The 14,233-nt window shown below is 36.0% G+C and overlaps 1 protein-coding gene across 1 annotated transcript in view; it reads right to left on the bottom strand.

Moving 5' to 3' along the window:
- Nucleotides 1-14,233, bottom strand: part of adamts3 (ADAM metallopeptidase with thrombospondin type 1 motif, 3) — a 270,315-nt gene that overhangs the window by 19,359 nt on the left and 236,723 nt on the right. The window contains exon 20 of the mRNA XM_059338163.1: nt 11,412-11,544. Coding sequence (XP_059194146.1) covers nt 11,412-11,544 — 133 coding nt within the window. The remainder of the gene's footprint in view (nt 1-11,411; nt 11,545-14,233) is intronic.

Raw genomic sequence — 14,233 nt, 5'->3', positions numbered from 1 at the left:
AACCATGAAATGCTTTATAAATTAAAGATTTTACCATTAAATGTTACAGTATATTTTTGTTACAGATATGGTGTTTAGTACATTTAACACTGAGGACATATATATATATATATATATAACAGTATATTTTGCTGCAAACACGGTGCCAGTGTATTTTACAGTGGAGTAATGTATTAAAAAAACAACTGTGAAAAATACTAATAATAAAAATAATGTTTCATTGTTACTGAAACTGAATTAACCCATTTGTCATTTTACATCTTTTACTGTCATGGTTTAGCAGTTTTTCACAGCAAAATCTACAGACCTTTTTTTTTTGTGTGTCTCTACTGAACAACTGAACTTGTTGCTGCGTGGGAACATAAACCAGCTTAAAATCCATTTACATCGATCTACGCCTTTGATAAGTTTGTGGTTTCAGCAAAAGCTTATAACGCGATCTATCCTGGTTTAAAATGAGCTTTCTCCGTGAGACAGAAACCTCCTGGAGAAACCAGCTTTATCTCACTAACCCACTAATCTGGCCCTGTTGCTGTGTGATGGTCTCTCTGCAGGAGCACTGATGGAGGTCTGAACCAGTGAAGTCATCACACTGACTGCAGATAATCTTCCTACCAAACACTCTGATCAGACCTTCCATCTTTCATTCAATGACTGAATGATTCCTTCTTCCCCACAGACTGAGACATACAACATGCATGCTTCTTTTGAGACCAGGAGAACACTGAATAAACTGCTATCATCATGGACAATCCATCACACAGTAGAAAGGTGGGACAGATATAGAAAATCTAACTGTGCAATAACAGCTAAAAGTCTGGTTCATAACATACAGTCACTGTGCACTTTTTTTTTATGCACACTGTTTACTACACCTATATTTTTAGACTGCATATTTATATTTTATTCTGCACTATAATCCATACTCCTTCTTTAGACATTTTTATTGCATTTTATTGCTTGAAGTATACCGAGGTTGTTCTTTTTATTTAATTGTGTTTTTATTGTCTCTGTGTGTAATGCTGCTGCTGCACTGTAATTTCCCAGCTTAGGATAAATAAAAAACATAAAGTAAATAGGTAAGCAAGTAAGTAGGTAAGTAAGTAAGTAATTAAGTAATTAAGTAAGTCAGTAAGTAAGTAAGTAAGTAAGTCAGTAAGTACGTAAGTAAGTAAGCAAGCAAGCAAGCACGTGAGTGAGTGAGTGAGTGAGTGAGTGAGTAAGTAAGTAAATAAGAAAGAAAGAAAGAAAGTAAGTAAGTAAGTAAGTAAGTCAGTCAGTCAGTCAGTCAGTCAGAGTCAGTATGTACGTACGTACGTACGTATGTACGTAAGTAAGTAAGTAAGTAAGTAAGTACGTAAGTAAGTAAGTAAGTAAGCAAGTAAGCAAGTACGTAAGTAAGTATGTACGTAAGTAAGTAAGTAAGTAAGTAAGTCAGTAAGTAAGTAAGTAAGCAAGTAAGCAAGTACGTAAGTAAGTAAGTAAGTAAGTAAGTAAGTACGTAAGTAAGTAAGTAAGTAAGTAAGCAAGTAAGTAAGCAAGTAAGTAAGTAAGTAAGTAAGTAAGTAAGTAAGTACGTAAGTAAGTAAGCAAGCAAGTAAGCAAGTACGTAAGTAAGTAAGTAAGTAAGTAAGTAAGCAAGTAAGCAAGTAAGTAAGTAAGTAAGTAAGTAAGTAAGTAAGTAAGTACGTAAGTAAGTAAGTAAGTAAGCAAGTAAGCAAGTAAGCAAGTACGTAAGTAAGTACGTAAGTAAGTAAGTACGTAAGTACGTAAGTAAGAAAGTAAGTAAGTAAGTAAGTAAGTAAGTAAGTACGTAAGTACGTAAGTAAGTCAGTCAGTCTGTCTCTCTATCTGTCTACCTTCATCTTTTGGTTTTCTTTCTTTCACTTTTGGTGAATCGATATTAATGGTTTCTGAAAGCTTTTTCAAATAGACTTGTAAAGAAAAATGTAAGAGTTAAAATCAATCACATTTATGGACCAGCAATCACATCCAAGCTGTTGAGACGGTGAATATAATAATAATAATAATAATAGACTTCTGAATGGAAAGTGGTGCATTCAGGCTCTCAGGAGGAGGCATGAGTGGTTGAGAAAACTCCATTTATTGTCTTTGGATTTAAATTACTTGAGAGAAACAGCATGCAGTGGTGAAAGGTTTGCTCGACACAAAGTCTGAGCGCTCTGAATAAAGACTGAATCTTTCCAAACTTCCTGCAGAAGTTGAGATTCATCCATCAGCAGAGAAGAAAGGCCAAACTTCTGCTGACTCAGCCTCTCCATGAAGCTACACATCCATTCAACATGCCAAAAGACGAAGAAGTTTAATCTAAAAGTAAAGTATAACCGTCTGAGGGATTTATTCAGATATATTAAAGCCATGATTAAACTAACACTGGCTTATAGTGAATCATGGAATTTACATTCATTTCCATGTTAACTGTCTGTGTGAGACAGAGAGAGCTCCAGATAACCGGAAATATTCTTTCAACATGCAGTTTGAATGTTTTTTTAAAGGGTTAGTTCACCTTAATCATAAACGAATATAAATTCCAATTTAAAGATAGACGTTTCCAGAACATCTGCATAACAACGAGGAGCAAAGGATCAGGTGAGCCGTGAAATATGATCCCGAAACTCAATTTTAAGATTATTCTGACACTGTATGAAAGCAGCACAAATGCCTTGTCTCGCAAAAAAAAAAGTGAAAAAAGTATTCCCATGCTACACTCTTCCACAAAGTTTTATTCAAATCTGGCCAGTCAAAAATCGTACTTTCTGGACTTCCAGAGCTGTGATACGACTTTCCTGTGAACTACAACCAACCATAAAACATTCAGAAGTAGAAGAAGTAAACAAAAGCTACAGACATCTTTATTATTATTATTCTTGCACAGTGTACAACTGGTCCAGAATTCAGCTGCCCGCATTAGCATTAACTCTATGGAGTCTTGGGCTATTTTGTCAATTTTTGAATAATTTTCTTGTCTATTCATGTCATTTTGTGTCTTTTTTGGTCAATATGTGTCTCTTTGTGTATTTTTTGGTCATTTTTTTGGTCATTTTGTGTCTGTTGTTGTGTCTTTTTTGGTCATTATGTGTCTTTTTGTGTCTTTTTTGTGTCTATTTTTGGTCATTTTGTGTCTTTTTTTTGTCATTTTGTGTCTTTTTTGTGTCTTTTTTGGTCATTATGTGTCTTTTTTGTGTCTTTTTGTGTCTTTTTGTGTCTTTTTGGTCCTTTTGTGTCTGTTGTTGTGTTTTATTGAAATCTGGCCAGTCAAAAATCGCACTTTCTGGACTTCCAGAGCTGTGATATGACTTCCCTGTGAACTACAACCAACCATAAAACATTCAGAAGTAGAAGAAGTAAACAAAAGCTACAGATGTCCTCATTAAGACTCACAAACACGTCTGGAAGTTGTTTCCAGTGCTGACACTGACACATTCTGTGAACTAGGAGTGTGTGGTGAGAAACCCCTTTGATCCTTGAACTAGCCAGAGGATTATACATGCTCTGCTCCATTCACTGAATTATTGTGACACGCTTTTAATGCGCTGCATCGTAATGAAAATGCTTTTATCCTGAGGGGTGACACATGAGCTGTGCTTCAGCTTTTCACTGTTTATTTCCAGTTTCTGTTAAGAAGAAAGAGCAGTTTGTCACATTTAATTAAGCTGCAACATACTGTAAAACTGATATGCATTTAATATTATATACAACAATGTGCACAGCATAAAATGAGCAGTACTGCAAACAGTCACAGATCTTTTCCTATTTCTCATTTCTTATCTGCTCTGCTGGAGACCTGAACTGAAGGAATGAGAGACAATCCAACTCAAAAAGCAAAGGCAGGGAGTCTAACAGTGATGAAAGAAAAAACTCAGGCAGCTATTGAAGGGAATTCATTTTTCTTTTCAAAGGTACGTCCGCTTTCATTGACCAACTCAGACACACAATTACAGTCAAAGAAAAGTAAGAGAAGAAAATAAAAGGCCTCTAAAGGTCACACACCTCCAATTCTCTACTTCTCTCATTGTATTTCAATGACAGGAAATGTTCAGAAATGTTTCGTGTGGATTCGTGAATTTTAAGTACACATAGTGACTGACAATCAATGGACACGTGTCCCAGTCTCCTGATGTGGAATATTTTTTTGAATTTGCACCAGGAATAACTTGACTTGGCCTTTATTGAGTTTCCAGAACTCATAAAAAGCTACGTAAAATTGCAGCCCAGGTCAAATACATGGACATGACCATTTCATTTCACTTCTGTTGGCAAAATTATTAAAACTTAGAGAAGAACACAGTCTTCAACTGTTGAAGGTTCTGGTGAGTATTTTACTATAGATCTACCACCCAAAACACCAGTGATAACGTGCGTCCCCGGCAGGAAAAACAGTTTGTCTGGACGTGTTGATGCGTGTCGTTCTCTGATGATGTGTGTTACTTAATTGGATAGCTATGAGTTTAATGCTAACATTAGCATGCTGACATGACTCTTGCACAGGCGGCAACCTCCGTGTCTGAGCAGGGAGGCAAACCAGGAAGTGCCTTAAGCTGCATTCTATTGAAAATTCCAGCAGGGGGCGCTAAGTTTGGCTGCAAAAAAAATCTGCCCATTCATTTCAGTGCAAAATGAGAAAACTTCTCACTTGATTTATGACCTCAGAAATGTTTTTTTTATGACAACACTATGGTCTCAATCACTAGTAAAAAATCTTGTACAAGACAATCTGATGTTAATAGTGTAAATAATGGCCCCATTATATAAAAATATAAGATAAAGAATCGTATGATTTGGGGCGGGGCTACCTTTGATTGACAGGTCACTAACAAGGCGAGCCGTCATCAGGAGAGAAGCAGAACAATGCGTATCCACGGCAACGAGTCAATAAAGTTATATATGACTTTATATAGATATAAAAAACGTTTCGTGGTTTGGTCTCCCATCTAAGTACTGACCAGGCCTGACCCTGCTTAGCTTCTGAGATCAGACCTGTCAATCAAAGGTAGCCACGCCCCAAATCATACGATTCTTTATCTTCTGTTTTCAATGGGACGGGATATTTTTTGAGATGTACCTGTATGTGGTGGAGCTTTGAAAGTGACAGATCACAAAAGTCTGCAGGATTCATCCTATTTGGGTCGTGAATGCCAATGAAACTTTTCATTGCAATCAAACTGAATAGTTACTGGATTACTTCACTCTGGATTAAAGCGACCAGCTGGAACCATAAAAAGGTAAAAGAGTCTCACGCACACTGCTTTAAATGACATGAAGTCTGTCCATTATTATGCACCAGGCATGCTTACTTTTATCTAAAACGTTCCCTACAGCCTGAAGAAACAAACAAACAAACAAGAAAGAGTGGTACCGCTGAGATGTTTCTGTTAGTCCTTCCCAAAGAAAAGTCTGAGAGAAGAACAGAGAGAAACAAACAGTTTCCTAAAGAGCAGAGAGAATGTTTCATCCAGCAGATCACAGCAGCTTCACATCTTTTTCTTTTCATTGACAGGAGAGCCAGTGGGTGAACATTTTCATACTATTTGAGGCGAGCGTTGCATCACCACTGAGTAGTGAAGTTGGCTGATAAACTGAAGAAGCCGTCTGATGCAGCTTTCAGATGTTGATGATCTCTTTTAAGGTGTTTTTACATTTTACAGCCTCCGTCACTAATCAGCTTATGCAACCATCTCCTTCACCTGCAGGCCCCTTTCTGTCACGGCCCTGAGTTTAGACTCATCACCTCAGCCGTTACATTCATTTCCTCACATTTTCTCAGCCCTGCTACAGTTTTCAGTATATCTGCTGTGTTTCCATCCAGAGGAGACGTTTTTCACTCCATTATCTCCCCCAGCTGGCTTCGCTTTTAAATGATTTGGCAGCATATAAACAGGAGCGCTGTGCTGGATCTCTGGAGACAAACAACTCAAATCACACTAAAGGGTATTTTGATAAAATGTAGACCTGTCCTGGCTCTCGGTGCAGCAGATTTAAGGCGATACAGTGTAAAATGATCCTTATGTTTACACAGCAAATTGAATATCGGGAGTGTTAATTCAACTCACAGAGTGTTAAATTTAACACTTTTTCTGAGTTTATATAGTTCTCACGGATTCTGAGTTAAAACTACACTTTGAAAAGTGTTAATATTTTAACTCTTTAATAGTGTTAAATATTTGACACTTTTGGTGTTGTTTTATGACACCACATAAGTGCACTTTTAACTCCAAATTGTGTTATTCCTTTTCACTTTGAGTGTTAATTTTTAACATGTATCGTGTTATTTTGTGACACCAAGTGTATTTTCAACACTAAAATTGTGTTATTCCCTTACGCTGTGAGTGTTAATTTTTAACATACATTTTGTTACTGTGATAATAATAATAAATATAATATCATGTGATAATTAACATTCGTTGTTTTGTTTTATGATACATTAAAAGTGCATTCTGTCTTTAGCCGAACATACAAGTCACAAAATCTGAAAATCAACTCCAAAGGAAGTGAATCTAACTCAGGTGTTAACATGTAACAACGCTGGCAGAAGCTTTTTGATCACTACAATGTTAAAACAACTCTAAAATCAACACTCACCAGCTCAAAATTATTAACAATGAAAAAACAACACTACAGAGTTTGCTGTGAAGTTGAATTATTGGTGTTAAACTAGACTTACACTAGTAGAGTTAATTATACTCTGGATAGAGTTAATCCATTATAATTAACTCTCAGTCCATAAATCGCTTTTGTCAAAACCGAGTGTAAAAAGGATGCGTCATTAAATCAAACCTGTAAATGTTTAAATATTAACTCCGAACACACCTCAAGTGTTCTTTTTGAGTTAAAATTTAATGCCAAAGAGAGTCAAATTCATACTAATTTAGTGTAAAGGCACCAACACATTATGAGGTGTGGACCCACACTGCAAAAAAAGAAAAATTTCAAGGCAACAAACTTCGATAAAATTTTAAGTTGGACAACTAAATATTTTAAGTTTTGTTTTTGAGTTTGCTCAACTCTGAATTCTGATTTTTGTCAACTGAACTGTACTAACTTTTGTACTAACTTTTAATCCTTACTTCTGCTAACTTCTGCAATGTGCTGAATTGGCACGATTGTAACTGCGCTATGAAATGTCAGCTAATGTTGCAACCACAATTTTGAGTTAGCATTGATACACTTAATGGCTACTCTTGTAGCTGTAACAAGCAGCGCCGCTAGCATCAGTTAGCCGCTAGCATCAATTAGCCACTAGCTTTCGCTAATGACCGAATTTCACCGCTTTTCCGCATTTCACAACAAAGAAATAAGAGTTAGCAGAACTATTGTCCCTTGTTGTGAACCTCAACTTAAAGATATAAGTAACAACAACTCACAAACTTGTTTTTGAGCAGACAACTGGCTTGCTTTGTTGTGCTAACTTACATTATTGCCTTAAATGTCAATAATTTATATTTCCAAGTTTTACCAACTTAAATCACTGTTTTAGGCAAAAAAATACAAGTTGGCTTTTTTTGCAGTGTATATAGACACTTTAAAAGTGTTAAGATCAACTCTTACAGTGTTAATTTGGGTATCCTGATTTTACTGTGTAGGGATTTATCAGCTTTGTCTGGTTCTCTGAGGGTTTAAACCTCTTAGAAAGGAAACAAGTGGTAAAACAAACAGAGAGACGTGTTTAACTCCAGATTAATGCTGCTGCTCAGCTCAGTGAGAGAACAGCTGCTGAACATATCTCAACTACTCATCACTGAATTAACGAATCCATTAAGTTCAGACGTTTTCCACACCATTAATTCAATTTCTCATCTGTGCCAATTTAGCTTAATATCTCCTAATATTTGTGAGTTATTCCTCGCTGCCGTTTACATGCACTCATGTCATCAGCCTATTTCAACACTCATTTCATTTTTAGTCATTATTCCAAGTCCTTGTGAGTAATTCATTAAAAGATTATGTCACTTCTCCTCTTTTAGTACCTCATTACAACTTTCATCACTCTGATTATGTTGATTAGATCTTAATTGGGTCAGAGAAAATGTACATTTTTATTCATTCACTCATTCATTTTGTTGGAGTTTTACATAGAACTGACAATGACCCATATAAATTAACCCACAATGAGTTTTATCTTACAGCTGGAATAAAGCGGTTCACAGCTGTCACTAGTAGTTTCACACAGACGAAGCACCTACAGCAGGGGTCTCAAACTCCCGGCCCGCGGGCCAATTGTGGCCCTCATGATGATATTTTGTGGCCCTCACCTTGATATGAAAGTTTAATGTGAGTTTTATATGAATGGCACTTTACTATGTTGTGTGTGGAAGGTCCCTTTAATTACTTTTTTTTGGTAATTTTGTGTCTTTTTTTAATAATTTTGTGTCTTTTTTAGTAATTTTGTGTATTTTTTTGGTCATTTTGTGTCTTTTTAAAATAATTTTGTGTCTTTTTTTTGGTCATTTTGTGTCTTTTTTTTAAAGTCATTTAGGTTTTTTTCTGTCATTTTGTGTCCTTTTTTGTAATTTTGTGTCTTTTTTTGGTCATTTTGATACCATAATTTGAGTTTGAGACCCCTGACCTACAGGATATTGTGTGGACTAAAATCAATGGCGCAGGGTTTTCCTGCTATTATATATATTGTCTAAATGCTATTTTATGATAAATGATGAAGCCTTAACATGCTTTGGTTTGTCACCATTAAAAACAAAAAAACCACAGAGTTTTATCAGCTCCAGGCATCGATACAATAGTCTCAGATCAGTTCTCAGACTCAGATGTGTCGACTTGCGTAGACGAGCGATGTACGTGACTTTGTTGCTTTGTTAAATAACCATCCGGGACTGAGCGGTGTATTGGAGTACAGATGTGTTAATAAAACCTGGAGAACTAAGTATTGTGTGCTTGTTGTTTGGCCAGCTCACCCATTAACTTGGTGCAATTGTCAAAATTGCCCCTTGTGGCCTACTTTGTGCACCATTTAACAGGCGAAAGTAGCGTTTAAGCTGCGCCATGCACTTTAGACCGTTCACTTAATTGATTAAAATTGTTTTGGATTGGCCCTTATTTTCTCAGATGAAGCAACACATGCCCCTGTCCTTCTTTGGTGTTCTGTATTCTGCACAATATTCTCAAAAACTTTTTGCTGTTTTTGTAAACAACTTCCCCCCCAAAAAACCCCTGAAGCAGCTTATAATTCCTGATGGAACACCTCATTAACATTCACAACCCTTGAGTTAGCAGCTCTTTAGGGCAAATATTATAAACATTCATACCGAGTGTCAGCAAAACAATATACCATATTTGCATAATACGTTGATTAAAATGTTAAAAGGGCCATTTCAATCATTTTTATGTGTTTGTCTAGGAATTGTAGGATCCAGAGCGTTTTGAAATGTGATAGCAGGGATCAACTCTGCTCAAACACAAGGACAGGCTGACATTTACCCTGCTCCCTCCACTGTTTGCTGACTCTGGTGCAGTTAAGAGAGATTCAGCTTGATGCAAATTGCCTTTGACACATCGGTGCGACAAGTTTGAAACAACCAATCAGTCTTGTTTTGGTTCCCTCTGGAGCAGCACAGCTCTTAGCAGCTCACACAAATCAACAAATCAACGATGTAAAAACACTTTGAGCTACTGTGGGAAAAACATCTTCAGTGTCACTGGCTTCACTATAATTTCATTTTTACAAGCTACTGTGAGAATAATATTTGGAGAAACATAAATGAGGAAATTAATGTTTTTATTGTACGGCAATGTAGTGGCAACAGGACAGAAATAACTTCCATCAGGGTCGAGTAATTACTGGCTAAACACCAGAGAACGAGTGAGTGGGTGGGAACACAGTGAACCAGTCAGCCTCTTTAATATTTATCATCCTGATCTTAATATCTCTCACAAGACATTTTTATGCAAGTGCAATATTAAATCGCTGGAGTTACTATTTATGGAAATTATGAATTAAAATACTCCACACATGATGAAAATCACATATGGTTTGAGGCTTTGTGGAAGGACAGATTGTAATTAACCCTCTGGAGTCCATCTATTTATTGAAAATACATGTTTTATTTACAGTAATAACTTTATTTATATATGATATGTAGACAAGCTGAGAAAGCCAGTTAAAGTTCAATCATAGGAGCTTTCACAGTGTGACATTTATGTTTCTAGACCATTTTTAAAATGTGAATTTTCTTTCTACAATGAAAACTATTACTATTTTTAATTTACATGCAAAGAAACTGTTTTGTAGTTTTATTATTTATTTTTTTATTTTTTTTAATTTTTTGCTGTTTTTGTGTGTATAAATGTTTAAAAAAAAAGAAAAAAAAGGAGAAAAAAAAGAGGTACACTTCCATAGAAACCTGTGTCTTTTGTTTGTATTTTGGGTTCCTGGCAGCTTTATACTAAAATAAATTGAAAAATCTGACTGATAGCCAAGTTTGTGTGGAGAAAAAGGAGCCATGCATGTGATGTAAGGACAGACTGAAAGATGCTAAACAGAGACAGAAATGAATTTAGAGGAAGTTGACAAATTTGAACCAAAATCTCCTGGACTTCAGAGGTTTAATTGAAAAAAAATTAATTGAGACTTAATTCGATTTTCGACCGCTGAATTATGGTCAGTTGCACACAAATTGACCCTTTGCTAAGTCCCGCCCCTCGAACGCAGAATGGCCAATCAAAGAGTATGGGAGCATACCAAAGGGTTAAATCAAACAGTGATGATTTTTAGAGAAACTTGGTTAAAAAAATGTGTGACACTGTATATTAAGAGTATTGCAGCATGGTAAAAAAACATAGAGATATTATATCCAAGTCATATTGCCCAGCCCTAGTATCGACCCTTTAATATCTGTGTTTATAATGTCAGTGGGCAGGACAGCTTCATGATCATTTGGATTTGATTTTGCACCAGTTTGATGCAGTACTTTGTTTTGCACATCAATAGTGCATTATTGCTCCACTGTGTTTGTTTGTCACCTATACGGACATATCTACATGAAGCATAATATTGTAATATTGCTTCCACACAACTTAGTTATGAGCCAAAAAAAAGGAAAAGGAGTTTGGACAAACGGAAAAACTAATCACACAGTGAATGCTGGTTGTGGGCCAAGAGCTCATTTTCTCTCCAGTCTCACTCTGCCACACACACACACACACGCACACACGCACACACACACACACACACACACACACACGCACTAATTCAAAAATTCTAATTCAGTTCATGCTGAGAGAAGCCAGTTAAACAATTTTATCTTAATAGACTGCAGCACAGTCCCAGTTTGAATCTAATCAGCATGTTTTGCTGTGCTGTGAGCAAAGTGTGTGTGTGTGTGTGTGTGTGTGTGTGTGTGTGTGTGTGTGTGTGTGTGTGTGTGTGTGTGTGTACTCACTGAGGCTGTGTGCAGTCCTGAAGGTTACACATTCTGCGGATGGGTTTGGGCTTCTTGCTGGCCTCGCAGTATCCTCGGTGGACCATCTTGGTGTCTCCTTTCTTCCGACAGCCATACTTGGTGTACTGAAACCCTGAGGGAGAATTCAAGTGTGTTTTTTTTATTCAGAAATCTTTGTGTTCTCAATAAAAGAGGCACTCAACTATAAAAACAAAGAATGTCTCTCAATAAAAAGCTATTTTCATTGGAGTACTGAGTATTAAAACTAGCCACATATTTGTAATTTCTTTTTAGTTTTTCTTCTTCATTCTTCAGTTTCTCATTGAAATAATAACGTTGCAAACTTAGCTGCCTTGTGTTTGAAACAAGTACGGTATTTCTTAACCCTTTATCAGGCAAAGACCTATATTTGGGAACTTCAGGTAATATTTCGAGAAAAATGTTGCAAATTTACTAGATTAAAGTGGCAAATCTACAAGAAAAAAAGTCACAGATTTAAGAGATTTAAAGTGGCAAATCTGCTCCAAAAAAGATTCGCAGATTCACGAGAAAAAAGTTGTTTTGGCAAATCTATGAGAAAAAAAATGCACAGATTTATGAGATTTAAAGTGGTGAATCTGGGAGAAAAAAGTTGTTTTCCTCCCACTTTTTTCTCGTGAATCTGCGACTGTTTTTCTCCCAGATTCACCACTTTAAATCTCATAAATCTGTGCATTTTTTTCTCGTAGATTTGCCACTTTAATCTCATAAACTTTTTTCTCAAAATATTAGTTTTGTATGTTTTTTTTTTTTTACACATTCTGTCTGAATGTAATATCCTCCAATATTCTCTAGGGTTGAAGTTTGGAATTTGCAAGTATTTCAATGAGTGCCCTATTAAGGGTTAAGAAGCTCAACATTGTACAAAAATATTAGAAATCAAAAGATAAACAGCCCTTTCCCTGTTTCACACACACAAATATAAACTCTTACAGGCTTATTTTTACTTCTGCATGATGTGACAAAACTTAACATCACAAATCACTGCAAAGGGCATCCACTGACTCACTCCTAATAAGGAGAATTACAAAATGATTTATTCATAACATCATTATGATGTTCTATGTGGTGTGTTTATGCAGGTACACTATTGTGTTTTGCTGTATCCAGACGTAAAAATAGTCAAAGAAATGTTTTGTGGCCGTCTTGTATCTCATGAAAAGACCCTGAGGTGTGTAATATTTGATCTTTGTAGCCTTTAACACAACGCTGCCTGCAGCATGTGTTCACACACACACTGCTGCAGCAGCCCTGCAGCTGTTTTGGCAGCTCTGACCCTTTGGCCTCTCCCACTCAGGAGCTGCAGCTCTGTGTCAGTGTGAAGGGGAAAAGCTGCGTCTATCAAAAAGTCTATCAATGTGTATGAAAGTCTTTGCAGCCTAACGTTTGGGTGATGTACTTTGTTTACTGCAGAAAAACTCTGAAAATACAGACAATGTTTTATATTTCATTAAGAGGAAAATTTCCACCACAAGGGTTAACCCTTTATCAGGCAAAAAACTATATTTGGTAACTTCAGTGGATATCAAAATGGGGTCCCCATGAAAATGTACTAGATTAAAGTGCCAAATCTACCAGAAAAAAACGTGCAGATTTAAGAGATTTAAAGTGGCAAATCTGCTTGAAAAAAATTACAGATTTATGAGACAAAAGTGGGGGGAAAAAAACTGGTAACGCTTTATAATAAGGTCCTTAATAACCATTAATTAACAAGTAATAAGGCATTGTTCTCGCTTTAGATCCAGTAGTTGCAAAAAGCATAGTTAACTTATAGTTAACTTATAATAGATGAGCAATAAAGCATATTTTAATATCAATAAGCAAACAAAATAAGATTAATAAAGGCATGGCAAAGACATAATGGGTGGGTCATGGGTGTTTGTAATGTCATTATTAACACTTATATAAGCTTATAAACACACAATATGTTAATAAGCATCTTGTAAGGACTTACAAGATGCTTATTACTTGTTAATTAATGGTTATTACAAGGACCTTAATAAAAAGCGTTACCAAAAAACTTTTTTCTCCTCCCCAGGGTCCGTATGTTTTGTTACACATTCTGGCAGTATATAATATCCTCCAATATTCACTAGGGTTGAAATTTGGAATTTGCAAGTATTTCAATGAGTGCCCTAATAAGGGTTAAAGACACAGAGGCCCAATCCTGCTAGTTAAATACATGCAAAATATTAATAGATGATAATGTGATGATAATGTAATGTGAACAGTGTTTCTGCAGGATGATGATGATGATGATTGGTGATGAAAGATAGAATAATTGTCATCATGATAACCTCCCAGAAATGGCAAGATCCTTTCTCAAAGGTGTTTTAGAATCTGATAAATCCTCATAATCCTCACAGATTAACTGATAAACTGGCCTTCCTGGGTTTATCTAACTGGTACGTTAAACAACACAACCACACAGAAGAAATTCCTTGAATTATTCATGTTTAGGTATTAGAATCCTCCACTGAAAAGTTGTCGACCAGAACATACCTAATTTATTATGGCCACATCCTATCATATGTTTTTATGTAATTTTGTCAGCATGTTAACATACTAAGACACCCGCAGCACATTTGCTTGTTTAATCTAACGACATGCTGGTCCAGATGTTCCATACAATCTAATATCTAAAAGGCCTTGAGACTCAAAAGAAAGAGTGGAGAGGATGGGAAATTAAAAGTAAATAAGAGGTATAAACATAGATCTCCATCACTAAAGGCTTCCTACTTCAAACAAGTACAATAGTCACATTATTCTCCTCTATTCTTTTC

The sequence above is a fragment of the Centropristis striata genome, chromosome 7, assembly GCF_030273125.1.
Source record: "Centropristis striata isolate RG_2023a ecotype Rhode Island chromosome 7, C.striata_1.0, whole genome shotgun sequence".
Lineage (NCBI taxonomy): Eukaryota > Metazoa > Chordata > Actinopteri > Perciformes > Serranidae > Centropristis > Centropristis striata.
Note: the sequence above shows the minus strand (reverse complement) of the source record. Positions and strands in the feature narration are given on the sequence as shown.